The 18,194-nt window shown below is 38.9% G+C and overlaps 1 protein-coding gene across 2 annotated transcripts in view; it reads right to left on the bottom strand.

Annotated features, from left to right (window-relative positions):
* LOC5502492 (E3 ubiquitin-protein ligase UBR2) overlaps window positions 1-18,194 on the bottom strand; it is a 43,669-nt gene that overhangs the window by 22,693 nt on the left and 2,782 nt on the right. For both annotated transcript variants that reach the window (XM_048729868.1, XM_048729869.1), the window contains exons 2-19: window positions 17,059-17,137; window positions 12,038-12,148; window positions 11,553-11,683; window positions 11,126-11,186; window positions 10,414-10,494; window positions 9,823-9,885; window positions 9,194-9,317; window positions 8,872-8,973; window positions 8,346-8,382; window positions 8,000-8,051; window positions 7,374-7,430; window positions 5,818-5,859; window positions 5,406-5,487; window positions 4,575-4,644; window positions 4,387-4,486; window positions 3,774-3,902; window positions 762-855; window positions 285-371 (exon numbers count right to left, since the gene is read on the bottom strand). In XM_048729868.1, coding sequence (XP_048585825.1) covers window positions 285-371; window positions 762-855; window positions 3,774-3,902; window positions 4,387-4,486; window positions 4,575-4,644; window positions 5,406-5,487; window positions 5,818-5,859; window positions 7,374-7,430; window positions 8,000-8,051; window positions 8,346-8,382; window positions 8,872-8,973; window positions 9,194-9,317; window positions 9,823-9,885; window positions 10,414-10,494; window positions 11,126-11,186; window positions 11,553-11,683; window positions 12,038-12,148; window positions 17,059-17,137 — 1,502 coding nt within the window. The remainder of the gene's footprint in view (window positions 1-284; window positions 372-761; window positions 856-3,773; window positions 3,903-4,386; window positions 4,487-4,574; window positions 4,645-5,405; window positions 5,488-5,817; window positions 5,860-7,373; window positions 7,431-7,999; window positions 8,052-8,345; window positions 8,383-8,871; window positions 8,974-9,193; window positions 9,318-9,822; window positions 9,886-10,413; window positions 10,495-11,125; window positions 11,187-11,552; window positions 11,684-12,037; window positions 12,149-17,058; window positions 17,138-18,194) is intronic.

Below are 18,194 nucleotides of genomic sequence, written 5' to 3'. Positions count from 1 at the left end.
CAGAGTCCCAACATTCTGAATACTATATTTAGGTATGGGTCCCGGTTTTGATTTCCAGTACAGACGTGATTTATGTTTGTTAAATCATGCCCTGCTCAAAGGTTTTCCGTCCTCAGCACAAACTAACAAGCTTTACCAGCTGTACTATGTACAGATTATCAGGTGTAAAATCGAGACAAGATGTAGCGTTCTTGTTTATGTGCCTGTAAGCAACCGGCTTTCACAGACAAGGATTCGGCCATTTATACATTACCCATGACAAACCTAATTCCTTCTTACTGCACCTGCAAGAAACCTTGAGACTGGAAGGTGAATAGATACTGGAGCCTTGGCAACATTGTACTTGATGACCTTGTACGTCTGTCCGGCAACTTTATAAAGAAAGAAAAGAACAAGTGTATTTCAGCTGTGTTACCATACGGAAAACATTACAAATGACAGTAATGCCCTAAGTATACCATACTATCTAAGAAAACTAGACGGTGAAATGCTATTTATGGTGTTTTACGCTCTCTAAGTTCTTGACTGAGAAATATAGGACGTCCTAATTTCTTCAAAACGATAGAGCAAGAGCAACAACGGGTGTACTTGTGTAAATACTAGGCTTGATAAATATCAGGGATTAGGGAAAACGCTGAGAACATCGCTTCTTTTACCACGATGATAGATATAAAGGCTCAGGGAAAACCCTGAATGTACCGTTACCTTTATTGAGTATGATAAATAACATGGTTCAGGAAAAACCCTGAATGCATCGTTACCTTTTTCATCCTTGAGGCTCATCTCAGGGTATTTCTTGCCTGTTTCTAATAGCGCCTTTAAAGCATCTAGTACGGAATTTTGATACACCAACAACTGGAACAAAAGCATGATGAAGATAAAGAACGATTGTCAAAAGGAAAGTGAGGCTGTTACATGATATTAGACATGCCTCTTGATTGTTGGTTAGGCCAATCATTCAAGACCAATCATCAAAACATAAGTCAAACTGACATCACTAATAGTGAGTCAAATGTTGCCCATATTCACATAACTAACACACCAATCGTTGACCAAACTCACATAACTAACACACCAATCGTTGACCAAACTTACATAACTAACACACCAATCGTTGCCCATATTCACATAACTAACACACCAATCGTTGAACATACATAACTAACACATCAATCGTTAAACATACAAACACTTCAATTGTTGACCATACAAAACTAACACACCAATCGTTGACCACACATATAATAAATAAATAATTTATCAATTTATATTGCGCTATTTTCATATAATGATCAAAAGCGCATTACAATATAACTAAATGTTTAACTAATATATACAATAAAATTTACAATTATGATCGGAAATAATATGAAATAACAGATTCATAGGAAAAATATTGAATAAAAAATAAAATAATAAAAATAAATTAAAAATCTCTTTATATTGATGATTATGTGATATCAAGTGTTAAAAGCTAATTTAAAAAGATGAGTCTTAAGTTGCCCTTTAAAATTTAAGGTTCTGCAATTGATGGTGCGAAGATTTGCAGGGAGAGCGTTCCATAATGTAGGTGCAGCAACACTAAACGATCTGTCACCGAAAGACTTCATCATTTTTCCTGGGGGATGCATTAAAGAAAGGCCCTCATTTGAGCGCAGTGAATAGCGCGCGTTATTCTTAATTCTAATGAGATCAGTTATGTAACAAGGAGCTAGCCCCTGAAGAGCTTTGAAAGTGATTAGCAAGATTTTAAATTTAACCCGTTACCTTACAGGCAACCAATGAAGATTTCTTAGCACAGGCGTAATATGATCATACTTTTTGCATGACGTGAGCAGCCTAGCTGCAGCATTCTGCACCCTTTGCAATTTACCCATTTCTCGTTCTGGTAGTCCATAAAGGAGTCCATTACAATAATCTATTCTACTGGTAACAAAGGCAGGTAACACCATTTCTACTTTATCCCTAGCCAAAAATTGGCTTATTCTCTTAATATTGTGCAGCCAGAAAAACGCTGAACTACAAGACTTAGAAATATGGGTCGACATAAAAAAATGTGAGTCGAACAAGGCACCAAGATTGTGCACTTCTGAAATGGGCATAATATCTATATTGCCAACACGAACTGAACAATTATCTACTTTCAACAGCTGTTGTTTCGATCCGATAACAAGAAATTCAGTTTTATCGTCATTGATTTTTAACTTGTCCTGGTACATCCAAGTACGTAAGTTATTGATGCATCGTTCCATAGCATCCAAAGAATCCGCTAGGTCCGTCTCACTATTGGGATCAAAAGATAGATAAAGTTGTGTGTCGTCAGCGAAACAATGTGCATCCGGCAAATGGGCTTGTACTATCTCAAAGAGCTTGGAGGTGTAAAGTACAAACAGAAGCGGGCCAGGACCGCTGCCTTGTGGGACACCAAAACGCAGATCAAAGCTGTCCGACGTCACCCCCTCAAACAACATTCTCCGAGGCACTACAACCCTTGTCAAGCTCATCACGCAGTAGGTTGATTTTTTCCACAAAATACTTTCCTATGTCGTTTGCCAATGCTGATTAATCCGCATAGTCCGAGAAGCATAGTGAGTTCTTTTCCACTAAAAGATCTTTCACAGCACGAAAAACCTTGCCTTGATTATCAGAATTCTGACTGACAAAGTCAATCAAAAAAGCAGATTTGGGCTTCTTTCAGCAAATACGTCACATGATTTTTGTGTCGTTTGAATGAGGCGAGATCATCAGCAGACCTAGTAGTTCTCCATTTCCTTTCTGCGCGCCTGCGCACTCTCTTAGCCTCACGGATTTTCTCAGAATACCAGGGCACATGGGGTCTGACTGTAATTGTTTTCGTCTTGAGTGGCGCATGGCGATCGAGTAATCCAGCAAGTGCTTTGTTATAACAGTCGACCAATTGCACAGTCTCCGAATGTGGGTCCTGACACAGTTCCGAGGCAGACAAATCACTCATGAATGCTGTCGTGTCAATAGCCTTCACCTTCATAAAGGATACCTTTTTCCTAGAGAACTCCGGCATTGAAACATTTATGGCGAAAAATGCTATACAATGGTCTGAGAAATAAGAGCCAGGTCGGACATCATGTATGAGACTGGAATCTAGAGTCCTTGAGATAAGCAAATCCAAGGTGTTCCCAGAGATATGAGTAGGGAAGTTAATGTGCTGCTGTAGACCCATTGATGACAGTAGATCTAAGAAGCGAGCTCAATTGCCGGCTCTGTCAATGGAATTCGTACCAGATTTGAATAATGGCGCGAAAGATTTTTTGGTTTCGTCTTGGTATGATTTAAATTGTTCTTATGCTGAGGGCCAGGATTCATAGACACATCAGAATAGATGTAATGTAATGTCGATTGGTGGATCATGTCCGGCTACCATTAACACAGTTTGTCCTCGCTTTTACCATCTTCAAAGACTCAGACGTGTTTTCCGAAAACCAAACTTCGACAAAGAGACCTTAACGAGCTGGCCAAGATCGATAACTGCCACTACTCTAAAACACGATGAAGGCAGAAGCTGATTTTCCATATACGGCTCGGCGATGATCTTAGAGAGCTTTGGGTCCGGGTTACAAAACACAAGATGACAAAATAGCACAGCAAATATCATAAACACCGGAGACCCACTCTTAGCCGCCATCTTCCTCATGCAGCTCGCATGGTATATCCATATATATAACTAACACATAACTAACACATCAACCGTAGACTATTCTCATAAAACTAACACATCAATCGTTAGTCGTACTCACATCGCCAACACACCAATCGTTGACCATGGTGAAGATAGGCATCATACGCAGTTGAATGGTGAAGGCCGACTCCCATTCAGGGTCAGTCTCTATGTGCTGCCCTGTCTTACGCGTGACCATGTCCATCCCCTAACACATGGAAACAGGCTATCAGGACACTTGAACTAATACGAACTATTCCAACACAAGTTATCAGGGCCAGGTTCCTATAAAGCAGGTCAATGCTAACCCAGGAATGAATGTCCTTTTCATTTAATGAAATGTCGAGATAACCGTATTTATCCCTGGGTTAGTGCTAACCTGCCTTCTAGGAACCGGCCCCAGGACACTTATGCCTGGTGCAACCTAGTGACATAAAGACATAATGACATAGGCGCGTGTATCTTTATGTTCAAGTGTGAATGGTCCGACATTTTGACATAAGCCCAATATAACAACATGAACATATTTTATGTCATTATGTCCATGTTGTTATGTTCTTATGTCACTAGTGTGCACTAGGCATTAGTCTAAATAAAGATGCACACTATATAAGGGTCCAAAATCAAAATAAAGTATTAGTGTATATTAAAAAGACAGAAAGAAATGTTGGTAATACAGACATGCTGCCAACCTGCATCATTTTAAGGAGGGTAAAGAAGACTTCAAGGAAACAAATGAACTTTTCTCTTAGCCTCTCTGTCCATGTTTCAGGTTTATGCTGTAGAACATACCTAAGTCAAACAGAACATATTATTGATACTTTGATTTTACAAGCCACTTATATGTTGGCCTTTGTCTGCGAGTTCTTTTTGTACTTACTTTAGATCCACGAGCACATACTGGGCACGCTTGAGGGGTTGGAAAGGGCCACTGAACTCAAATGTTCCATCTGAAAGACACATTTGAATACGTAAGTAAAAGAGGATAAAAAACATGCCACAAGATGCAACTAGTTGTATTGTCTCTTAAAAGCCGCATTGTCACAAGTTTACTTCCGGTCGAATACGTAACAATCTCCTATGATTTTTCACGAAAAACACGAAAAATATTTTAAAATAGTGGAAGCAGTGTGTCTATTGGAAGTTTCTTTGAGGATGTGATTGATAATTTAGAGCGGATGGCCTGTTAAATAGCGTGGATTGAAATGGATTTTATTGCCTTTTAATGGTTGAGGTTTCGGTTGGACCTACAGAAGTAAACTGGTGACAATATCCGATGATTTTTAACGAAAAACGCGAAAAATATTTCAAAATATTGAAAGCAGTGTGTCTATTTGAAGTTTCTTCGAGGATGTGATTGATAATTTAGAGCGGATGGCCTGTTAAATATCTCGGATTCTAATAGATTCTTTTGTCTTTCAACGGTTGAGGTTTCCGTCGGACCTCCGGAAGTAAACTGGTGACAATGAGGCTTTGGGTTTCCAAAATCACACTTATGAAAGAAGCTTGCCGGTTGAATCACTTGACAGTTTAGTACTTCTTCTCACTCAGCAGTTGAGTATACAATATACATGCAGTACTGTACTCTGAGTACAGAGAAGGTTATTTAAGTGTTTGCGACTACCATTTATTCAGCATTTGAGTGAGTACAATACTTGGTAGAGAGATACAGTACATAGTGTTGGTAGGGATTATAGACGTGAAACATTACCGTTCACTCGGCAGTTGAGCTCTTTCATAAACGTCTCGATGATGACAATCAGGATATCATGCTCAAGGACCAGCATCCGGGCCTGCAACAGCAACAAGTCAATCATTATTAACATAAGGGTCTCTGTTAGCCTCCATAATGACATCCTTGCTATAATACCAAGTACGAAAAGGATCCATTTCCATCGGTTGATTTAAGATAGTTATTGCAATATTTTGGACCAAAATTGACAAATACCATATAAAACTTTGTTTTTAGTTAGTAATTGAATATTTCTTCAAATACTTTGTCTTCCAATTTTGGACAAAAAACAGTAACAAATGTTTGGGTGACAAGGACTCTTTAAGAAGGCCATGTTACCAGGATCAGGCACACACTAAGAAAGACAAGAAATTGTAATTACAACACTCACCAAAGTGGGGACTGTAAAAACTTGCACTGAGTAGGATGTTCCCTATGAAGAAACCAACATTACATGAACAACTTTCAATTGATTTATATCAAATAGCTTGCAATAGGCTTACAGTACTGCACAATATGGTATATCCATCAACAACGCAAAACCCTTTTAAACAGATTGTGGATTTTAAATAATAACTCAGTGAATGAACGACAAATGAAAAATAATAATTTCAACACTCACTACAGCTGTTTTTTATTGTTATTCCTGTGTAAGGAATGATCACTTACATATGACAAGTCATATGTTCATGTTTTATTACCTTACAGAGAGGCTATGTTTATGTTCTATTTACTTACAGAGAGGCTATGTTAATGTTCCATCAACTTACAGAGGGGTTATGTTTATATTCCATCAACTTACAGAGAGGCTATGTTCATATTCCATCAACTAGAAGAGAGGCTATGTTCATATTCCATCAACTGACAGAGGGGCTATGTTCATATTCCATTAACTTACTGAGAGGCTATGTTCATATTCCATTAACTTACAGAGAGGCTATGTTCATATTCCATCAACTAACAGAGGGGCTATGTTCATATTCCATTAACTTACTGAGAGGTTATGTTCATTTTCTATTAAGTTACAGAGAGGCTATGTTTATATTCCATCAACTTACAGTGAGGCTGTTTATATTCCATCAACTTACAGAGGGGCTATGTTCATATTCTATCAACTTACAGAGAGGCTATGTTCATGTTCCATTAACTTACAGAGGGGTTATGTTTATATTCCATCAACTTACAGAGAGGCTATGTTCATATTCCATCAACTAGAAGAGAGGCTATGTTCATATTCCAATCAACTGACAGAGGGGCTATGTTCATATTCCATTAACTTACTGAGAGGCTATGTTTATATTCCATTAACTTACAGAGAGGTTATGTTCATTTTCTATTAAGTTACAGAGAGGCTATGTTTATATTCCATCAACTTACAGTGAGGCTGTTTATATTCCATCAACTTACAGAGGGGCTATGTTCATATTCTATCAACTTAAAGAGAGGCTATGTTCATATTCCATAAACTTACAGAGGCGCTATGTTCATATTCCATCAACTTACAGAGAGGCTATGTTCATATTCCATCAACTTACAGAGAGACTATGTTCATATTCCATCAACTTACAGAGAGGTTATGTTCATTTTCTATTAAGTTACAGAGAGGCTATGTTTATATTCCATCAACTTACAGTGAGGCTGTTTATATTCCATCAACTTACAGAGAGGTTATGTTCATTTTCTATTAAGTTACAGAGAGGCTATGTTTATATTCCATCAACTTACAGTGAGGCTGTTTATATTCCATCAACTTACAGAGGGGCTATGTTCATATTCCATTAACTTACAGAAAGGCTATGTTCATATTCCATCAACTTACAGAGAGGCTATGTTCATATTCCATCAACTTACAGAGGGGCTATGTTCATATTCCATCAACTTACAGAGAGGCTATGTTCATATTCCATCAACTTACAGAGAGGCTATGTTCATATTCCATCAACTTACAGAGAGGCTATGTTCATGGTCATCCGCCACAAAGTCCTCCATCATCTTTTTGTAGTTCTAAAAAATAATCATAATTTTATAATTTACTTTACACACTGTATGTACTGCATTGAAGACAAAGGGGAGTTTGTGTGTACAGAACAAAAGGTTCAAATTCACAAGGAACCATGTTTGGAAGAAGAGGATAAAAAGGGATGGTGAAAAAGGTATGGTTCACTTACATGGCTGAACATTAAGGAAAAATCGAATCTTTAACTAGCTTCAATTAAAAATAATTCCTATCGAGGCTTAAAAGAGAGGGCTTTCGCCTGACATAATCACTAAAAATGGCATAAAGTTTCTTGCTCTGTAATAAAATTTACTCATGCAGGCACAATTTCTAGCCCTGACTTATACCATCAACACCAATAATCTGCCAAACCCCACTGGCTGCCAAAATTGAAACAAGATGGCAGGGGCGGATCTAAGGGTGGGCTTATCTCTATTTTCAGATATTTAGCTAAAAAATAACAAGAAATATAAGGAAATCCATGGAAGAACAATAATTCGGCTCCCCTTCTTTTTAACTCCTTGATCTGCCCCTGTGATCAGGCTTACAGCATCAAAGGGTTTTTAGCTTTAGGTACCTTGGCAAAATGGACAGCAAACCATTTCTTGCCTTCAGAGTCGATCAGCATACTGCAAAATGAAGAATTCACATTCTGTTACTTTGTGGCTATCATAAAAGTACAAAATATGACATACATTTTCCACATTATGCTGGAAAAAAGCTTTTGTCCATCTTCTCTTTCTGTGTGGTGGTGTTAACTAAACATTTTGTTCTACTGCCAAATATTCTTCTTCTAGAATCTTCGCACTTCCTTCTGATGAAAATCTATGGCTGACTTTCTTTGAAATCTTTCAAGCTTCACTTTCAAACGGATCTTTACTGTACCTACACAGTAATGTATACTATTATAAGAATAAACTTACGTGTTGATGAACACTTTGTGCATAGACATCCTTGCACCTTGGGAGATAATAAAAACATCATACATAGCTTGTTCCTGCGTTCATTCATTAATATATATTCTTCATTCACTCATCTTAGTCTGGTGGGTTTAAGACCAATGAGTGACAGTTGATTGAAAAAACAAAAATAACCCATTTAACCCTCTCATGGCTTTATTGCAAATAAATTACAGATAGATGGATGATGACAAAAATTGTGTTTGGTACAGATAGCACATCCATCAACCTAACTAACCAAGTCTCATGGCTTTATTGCAAACTAGATAATGATGATGATAGCAAAATTTGTGTTTGGTACAAGAATCACATTCATCAATCCAATTATATTGCTCAATTACAAATGCATGACAAATTGTGTCTGAGGTAAAACAAACAATTGCATTAACCCAATAACAATGATGGCTTTATGACAAGTGATTGACAGATACATAGATAAATGTTGACATTATATGTATAGATGTGTAGATATACTGTTTTTTGTACATACTTTTCCACAGGGTGGCATCAGCGAGAAGAACTTGGTCAAGAAGGGACGAACCACCCTCAACAGAGTTAACGGCAATGTTACAGAACAATCTACGCAGGCCATCTGAAAAACAAATGAAACAGCAATGTAACAGATATTCTTAATGAAGACACAACAATGTTCTAGTCTGTAACTAAAATTAGTAATAAATTAAGTTGTGCCCTGTTAACTAAATGATAAAATAATTGTTTTGCAGCTATCTGTTTGGAAAGGTTTGTATTGTCAGGATATATATATATATATATATTACTTTTTGATTCAGACAAATGGATAGATAACCCACCTGATAAAGACGTGATATTACTTAGCCAAGACAAGAGACGAAGGGAAAACAGCTGATATGCCACAACTTTGTGATGCATGACACGACAGCGCAGTGGGAGCCGCCCAGGACCAGATGTCCCTTGCTGGATGAGACAGACAAGAGAACTGAGTTCCTATCCCAGTATATTTTCTAGCAAGGGGTATTCTTACAGTCTTCTTATTATAGACATTAATTATACAGTAGATTCTGTAGTCCTGGAGTCTTATTGGTGAAGGAGCTTTACCTTGAATATTACTTCTGACCTTTCAATGTTAATGAAATGAGATACAGTATTTGTCTCTCACAAAGTAAAGGTTCTAAGGTTGCAATAAATCAAGAACATTGTACACTTCTTGTATATAACCCTCTTGGCCACATCGTCTACTGTATAAAAGGGGTGTACAAACTAAAAAATGAACATGGTAGGGAATAAGGTAGATACCACAAAAAATGTAAGAGAAAATGAAGGGGGTGAGGGATTGCATTTCAGGGGAGGAATAGGCTAAGCACAAGGGAGCATAAAAGGGGTGGTGATTATATAAGAATTCTAGTGTCGAGAAAAACTTATGAAATAGATACTGAAAGGGAGGATGCACTATTGCTCTTACCTTTATTACTTTTCTTGACTCCTCACATTGCTGGTACCTTCCTGAGCGGACAGCTGCTCTTCCCTGTGTAAAGGTACAAAGATACTACATGAATTCTATTATCATTTATACAAACAACACTTATAAATTGTGCTCTCTGATTGGTCAAGTGTTCATGTGTAATAGAGAACACACACATGCTTGGTGTCTGCATGCCCACGTGCTCCCAAAGACTATATTCTAACGTCGTATAAAACAGATAGATCTCATTTGTGTGTCTGCCCTTTAACAGATGCAAAGCAGATGTCACAGCATGTCATAAACAACAGTCACGCAACTAGGCTGTGTCTCATTGCATACTTTTTTGATCATGACACACTGTGACGTCATAATGTGCACTGTTTAGAGGACAGGCGCACATAAAAAATGGATCTATTTGTTAAATGTAACTGTAATAATTAAATGTTACTGTAGTAACTGTAATAGTAGGGGTATAATAATAGTGTAAATACCTGTTGAAAGGCACAGAGATATTATTTTAACAAGCATCTAATTATTATAGTAACTGTAATAATAGTCAAAATAATATGTCTATTTTTAAGTGATATGCACCTCTCTGTCCACTGTATTGGCATAACTTAATGCTGTCTCATGATAGCAGTGTGGCAAAGCATCACGCAGGGTCCTAATAACCTGTTCAACAAAACAAAGTGTTGTTTTTTTTTTTTTATATTAACAATATTGAGAGACATTTGTCCCAATAGCCATGGGCTCATCTACGGGACTCATGCCATTTATACAATTATAATTATTTCTCTTAAGGAAGAAACTACTGGAAAGACACAAAACTACAATTTACTAAATTTGAAAACATATTTGAATCTTGGATAAACAGCCTAACTGCAGAACAAATAGAACTGTTATTTCTCAGTGCTGGAAATTTGTCTCTTGGGCATACTATAGTTAGGGTCTATAAAAGTTCGGGACCCAAAGGGCCTTTCACTAGACATTTTCCTTTGTACTTTAAAAAATTTCAAATATTTTATTTGTATTTTTGACAGCAAGAAAGTGGAGCCAGGCCTCTTGGGCCCTTTTTTCAGGAGAAGTTAGTTGCATTTTTAGAATCAACATTTGCCCCTCAGCAATAAAGTTCATGCTTTTACTGTTTCCACCAATGGAAATTGGGCAACTAATATATATTTTTGTCACTTAAGTAGGTTATTGGATATTGTGTAATACTGTCACAGTGATCAATCACACTACTGTTTCATATATCAATAATATTGTGGTGATCTATTATACTAATGATCATGATAAAACATACCTCATCATATGTGTGAACTTCATCATTGAAGAGCATGGTGAAGAATGCATCTTCATTGCACCTGATTGTATCAAAACAATGGTTACAAATGGTGCTAAAACAGGAGAAATACTGTAATGGCAAGGCATGTAACCAGGAATTGGGTAACCACTGACAAGTCAAATAGTTGAATGTTTATATAGAACTTTTACATGTATTTCGACAGAAAAAGTTTTAGTTTTAGTTTCTAGATAGGTCAAGAATGGCTTAGAATAATGAGAAAACTTCCATTCCAAGGTCATTATATAAATACTGGACCTCACCCTGCATTTTTCTCTGGACATTCTCTTGGGGAGTGCACAGTCATATAAATAATATGGAAAAAAGTATAATTTTTGTATGGTCCTTCAATGAGAAGTAAGTTTATTATTAAAATTTCCCAACTCACGTGACTTCGAGATCTTCTGGTAGTTGCCCATCAGTGTCCCACATAATCATTTCGATACAAAAGTGCAGAGAGGTCATGTACAACAGGGAAGCCCGCTGAACCAAGCCCTCAGACAATTTGTCAACAGGATTCTAAAAGCAAATCACATTTTATGTATATGATATTATGAATTTAAAAAAAGTAGAGCATTTTGACTTATAACCAAAAGCAGACGTTCTATACAGGGAAAACCAGTATACAATACACAGACCAGTTAACAATGCAAATGTCTACATCCCTCATCAGGCGGTAAACTCCTTGATAATGTAGTTTTTAAATCCTATGCATTTAAATTTATTATACCAGACCAAAACACATTTTAACTTGTGCCTTTTGAATTACTGTACAGTACATAGTGTTTTTTATAGTTTTTTATTTTACCACATAATATAATAATTACCCCATTTTGGCCACAATATATATAGCCTCACTATCAAAGCACATACCCCATCAGCATTAGCTGTGCTTCCCTGCTTATGCAGGTTGCAACATGCTCCCTCTTTCCAGGCCTCGTCATCGCCACAGTCACAGAATCCACTACCGAGGGATGTGTTCATCTACAGGCACACAATTAGAACGCACAGAAGAAAAACTATGTATGATGATGTGTGCTATACTATCTTTATCACAAATTCACTAGACCCACTACAGAGGACATCTGCAAGCATAAATATAGAATAAAGAGGTCATGTCTGCAATGAGGCTACAGCCCGATGTATGCATTATTCATTATTTGTTCCCTCTTGCTATTGACATGATGTATATGCAATATTAACCCCTCCTTTTAGTTCAGGGCCTGATGTATGTATTATACTTCCTGGCTATGGGCCTGATGTATATATTATTTCCCCTGACTATGGGCCTGATGTGTGTATTATACCCCCTGGCTATGGGCCTGATGTATGTATCATACCCCCTGGCTATGGGCCTGATGTATGTATTATTCCCCCTGGCTATGGGCCTGATGTATGTATTATTCCCCCTGGCTATGGGCCTGATGTATGTATTATACCCCCCTGGCTATGGGCCTGATGTATATATTATTCCCCCTGGCTATGGGCCTGATGTATGTATTATACCCACTGGCTATGGGCCTGATGTATGTATTATACCCCCTGGCTATGGGCCTGATGTGTGTATTATTCCCCCTGGCTATGGGCCTGATGTATGTATTATTCCTCCTGACTATGGGCCTGATGCTGTATGTATTATACCCCCTGACTATGGGCCTGATGTATGTATTATTCCCACTGGCTATGGGCCTGATGTATGTATCATACCCCCTGGCTATGGGCCTGATGTATGTATTATTCCCCCTGGCTATGGGCCTGATGTATGTATTATTCCCCCTGGCTATGGGCCTGATGTATGTATTATACCCCCCTGGCTATGGGCCTGATGTGTGTATTATTCCCCCTGGCTATGGGCCTGATGTATTTATTATACCCCCTGGCTATGGGCCTGATGTATGTATTATTCCCCCTGACTATAGGCCTGATGTATATATTATTCCCCCTGGCTATGGGCCTGATGTGTGTATTATTCCCCCTGGCTATGGGCCTGATGTATGTATTATACCCCCTGACTATGGGCCTGATGTATGTATTATTCCCCCTGGCTATGGGCCTGATGTATATATTATTCCCCCTGGCTATGGGCCTGATGTATGTATTATACCCCCTGGCTATGGGCCTGATGTATATATTATTCCCCCTGACTATGGGCCTGATGTGTGTATTATACCCCCTGGCTATGGGCCTGATGTATATATTATTCCCCCTGACTATAGGCCTGATGTATATATTATTCCCCCTGACTATGGGCCTGATGTGTGTATTATACACCCTGGCTATGGCCTGATGTATGTATTATACCCCCTGGCTATGGGCCTGATGTATGTATTATTCCCCCTGACTATAGGCCTGATGTATATATTATTCCCCCTGGCTATGGGCCTGATGTATGTATTATACCCCCCTGGCTATGGGCCTGATGTATATATTATTCCCCCTGGCTATGGGCCTGATGTATGTATTATACCCACTGGCTATGGGCCTGATGTATGTATTATACCCCCTGGCTATGGGCCTGATGTGTGTATTATTCCCCCTGGCTATGGGCCTGATGTATGTATTATTCCTCCTGACTATGGGCCTGATGCTGTATGTATTATACCCCCTGACTATGGGCCTGATGTATGTATTATTCCCACTGGCTATGGGCCTGATGTATGTATCATACCCCCTGGCTATGGGCCTGATGTATGTATTATTCCCCCTGGCTATGGGCCTGATGTATGTATTATTCCCCCTGGCTATGGGCCTGATGTATGTATTATACCCCCCTGGCTATGGGCCTGATGTGTGTATTATTCCCCCTGGCTATGGGCCTGATGTATGTATTATACCCCCTGGCTATGGGCCTGATGTATGTATTATTCCCCCTGACTATAGGCCTGATGTATATATTATTCCCCCTGGCTATGGGCCTGATGTGTGTATTATTCCCCCTGGCTATGGGCCTGATGTATGTATTATACCCCCTGACTATGGGCCTGATGTATGAATTATTCCCCCTGGCTATGGGCCTGATGTATATATTATTCCCCCTGGCTATGGGCCTGATGTATGTATTATACCCCCTGGCTATGGGCCTGATGTATATATTATTCCCCCTGACTATGGGCCTGATGTGTGTATTATACCCCCTGGCTATGGGCCTGATGTATATATTATTCCCCCTGACTATAGGCCTGATGTATATATTATTCCCCCTGACTATGGGCCTGATGTGTGTATTATACACCCTGGCTATGGCCTGATGTATGTATTATACCCCCTGGCTATGGGCCTGATGTATGTATTATTCCCCCTGACTATAGGCCTGATGTATATATTATTCCCCCTGGCTATGGGCCTGATGTGTGTATTATTCCCCCTGGCTATGGGCCTGATGTGTGTATTATACCCCCTGGCTATGGGCCTGATGTATGTATTATACCCCCTGACTATGGGCCTGATGTATGTATTATACCCCCTGGCTATGGGCCTGATGTGTGTATTAATCCCCCTGGCTATGGGCCTGATGTATGTATTATTCCCCCTGACTATAGGCCTGATGTATATATTATTCCCCCTGGCTATGGGCCTGATGTGTGTATTATTCCCCCTGGCTATGGGCCTGATGTGTGTATTATACCCCCTGGCTATGGGCCTGATGCTGTATGTATTATACCCCCTGACTATGGGCCTGATGTATGTATTATACCCCCTGACTATGGGCCTGATGTATGTATTATTCCCCCTGGCTATGGGCCTGATGTGTGTATTATTCCCCCTGGCTATGGGCCTGATGTATGTATTATTCCCCCTGGCTATGGGCCTGATGTGTGTATTATTCCCCCCTGACTATGGGCCTGATGTATGTATTATTCCCCCTGGCCATAAGCCTGATGTATGTATTATTCCCCCTGGCTATGGGCCTGATGTATGTATTATTCCCCCTGGCCATAAGCCTGATGTATGTATTATTCCCCCTGGCTATGGGCCTGATGTATGTATTATTCCCCCTGGCTATGGGCCTGATGTATGTATTATACCCCCTGACTATGGGCCTGATGTGTGTATTATTCCCCCTGGCTATGGGCCTGATGTAATGTATTATTCCCACTGGCTATGGGCCTTATTTATGTATTATACCCCCTGACAATGGGCCTGATGTGTGTATTATTCCCCCTGGCTATGGGCTTGATGTATGTATTATTCCCCCTGGCTATGGGCCTGATGTATATATTATTCCCACTGGCTATGGGCCTGATGTGTGCAATATAGGAAAGCTTTGACATGAGCAAAGGAAGAAGCTTAATAAAAACATAGTTTCTAAAGTTTCTATAGTTCATTAATTCTGTAGTTTATAGAATTAAAATACAGTATATACTGATATAAATAGTGTAGTAGTGTAACTTGTGTAACTTTGTAATAGTGTGGGGTAATGGTTAGCTTTGTTACAGATATTAATTACAGTACCGCTCACGAACATAGGGACACTGTTCGTGAAACTTTCGCGAACATATAGACTGTTCGCGAACAGATACAAAATAAACGGTTTGACGAATGGTAACGTGTGATCCAGGGCTTAATAACAGCTGGAACAGCGAGAAGCCATTTATTTGACAAAGACTTGTATTAGACAGAGAATTATAGTTTGGGGAATGAATGCCGATCGCTTGATATTCCTTGAAGATTTTCGAATGTGTATTAACTGCTAGCGAATACTTTGAAAAGCGGGAAGCCATTTATTTGACAAAGCAAAGACTTGTACTAAACACGGGAGAGTTAGTTTGAGGAGGGAATCGCGATCGCTTGATTATTTTCGAAATGTGTGAAAACTGCTAGCGTAGACTTAATAACAGCGGGAAGCCATTATTTGACAAAGACATGCAATAAACACAGGAGAATTAGTTTGAGGAAGGAACGCCGATCGATCGCTTGATATTATTCGAAGATTTTCGAAATGTGTGAAAACTGCTAGTGAAGACTTAATAACAGCGGGAAGCCATTTGACAAATACTTGTAATGAACACGGGAGAAGGAATGCTGATCGCTTGATATCCTTCAAAGATTTTCGAATGTGTGAAAACTGCTAGCGAAGATTTGACAAATACTTGTAATAAACACGGGAGAAGGAATGCCGATTTGTCGAAAATCTTCGAAGGATATCAAGCGATCGGCATTCCTTTTCCCGTGTTTATTACAAGTATTTGTCAAATAGAATTTCAAAATTCTTCGCTAGCAGTTTTCAAACATTCGAAAATCATTGAAGAATATCAAGCGATCGACATTCCTTCCCTCTTCGAGGCAAGCTTTTGAGAATAAACTAACTAACTTTTTTGCCTGTGTCTGCCCTCGTAAATCGACGATCGAATCCTTCGCATGCTTTGGCTTTCATCCGCCATATTTATCGTCTTTATTTCTCAAACTTGAAAGTGTCTTGTCTTGATCGTCTACAAATAATTGAACTGAAGGCATATCAGACTATAACTGAATTTGTTGTTTCTGATTTTAACGATAACCATAACTCTCAGCTGACTTTTACACAAACAATTTATTTGAATCGCTTGCAGAACTCCTGTATGTATTTTAAGTGAGTATCAGTACTGTAAGTCTTCGGTTACACGGTACGAGTTCCCGTTTGTCAAACGGTTTGTCCTGGTCTGTTCGCGAACACTGTGTTCGCGAACATCAGCTGTTCGCGAACGTTGTTCGCAAATTTCGCGAACAGTGTTCACGAATTTCGCGAACAATTTCGCGAACATATGTCCACATGTTCGAGAGCGGTACTGTACTTCTTACAAAAAAAAGTCATGCCAGGAAATTTGAAAGGGTAGCTTTGGACATTAGAAAGTTAGAAAATTACTATGACGATGAAGTGACTTGAAAAGTGTGCCAAGCTCTTCCCTGATTCTTACCCTGTATCTATGATTACGATGTATGCTTTTCTGAAAGCAATCGATGCATAAAACACAAGTCCCGTCATAACCACAGTCCCTGTGGATATTAACACAAGAACAACTGTGAGTAATAATGTGTACAAATCGGAGATCAAGTAATAATAAGGCACAAGAAAGACACAAGTAATTTGCAATCCAGTGATCAAAGGTGATTCTCAAAATTGACAGACTGGACTTTTTGTTTAGCTTATTTAGCTAATTTTATGTTTCCTCAATCAAACTCAAAACTCTTTACCCTAGGCTCTATTTCTAGCTGTCGCTAGGCCTAATCGGCCCACATAACAGCTGGATCAATGGTCACACATGCTTGCCTGTGACGTCGCTTCTGTGCTATTAAACTCCCATAAACACTCTAAAAGGTAAACGAATACACAAGGAAGTTGGAAAGTGCCAACCGATGTTAGCGATCACTTGCTGGTGCGTCAAAATGTCAATGAAATACCTCGATTGCCTTCAAAATCTCAGATTAACTTTAAAGTAAAATAAGGACTTTGACGAGCTGTGAATCATTTTCCCAATTCTACCGAGGCCAGGAATTATGATTTTCTTGCTAATCCTCACATATTTTCTAATTTTTCATTATTCTGCTGTTGCATTATCTATCAAGGGTTGTAAACAAAGCTTGTAGGATAAACACATCCATTCTGCATAAAAGAAAATTTCAAGCCATTGACAGGAAACATTTTAGCTCTGCTAAAATCCATCAGACTTCAGATTTAAGACTTCAAGCTTCTTACTTAAGCCTTCCTAATAGTAAGTTGTCTTCAGCATGAGACCTATCCGGGTGCTATTATGATTGGTTGAAATTTCAATCGCGGGACAAACAACCAGATCAGTTATTTAAACGTTGATTGGGGCACGTACTGCAGACTCACAGAAACGAGCTGGAAATCAAGCCTATCTTTACCCTGGATCTGGCTTGTATCTGCTTCACCAATCTGTTTAACCCATCCACTCTACTGTACTGACATTTGAGCAAAATTGTGAGAAAAACGACACTGCTACAGCCTGTTGCTGACAACAAGTTTTGCTTGTAATTTGCTTAAAAATTACAGCTTTTTCACATCTAAAACAATTTGCCACCCAACCTTATT

Source organism: Nematostella vectensis, chromosome 7 (genome assembly GCF_932526225.1).
Source record: "Nematostella vectensis chromosome 7, jaNemVect1.1, whole genome shotgun sequence".
Taxonomy (NCBI): domain Eukaryota; kingdom Metazoa; phylum Cnidaria; class Anthozoa; order Actiniaria; family Edwardsiidae; genus Nematostella; species Nematostella vectensis.
Note: the sequence above shows the minus strand (reverse complement) of the source record. Positions and strands in the feature narration are given on the sequence as shown.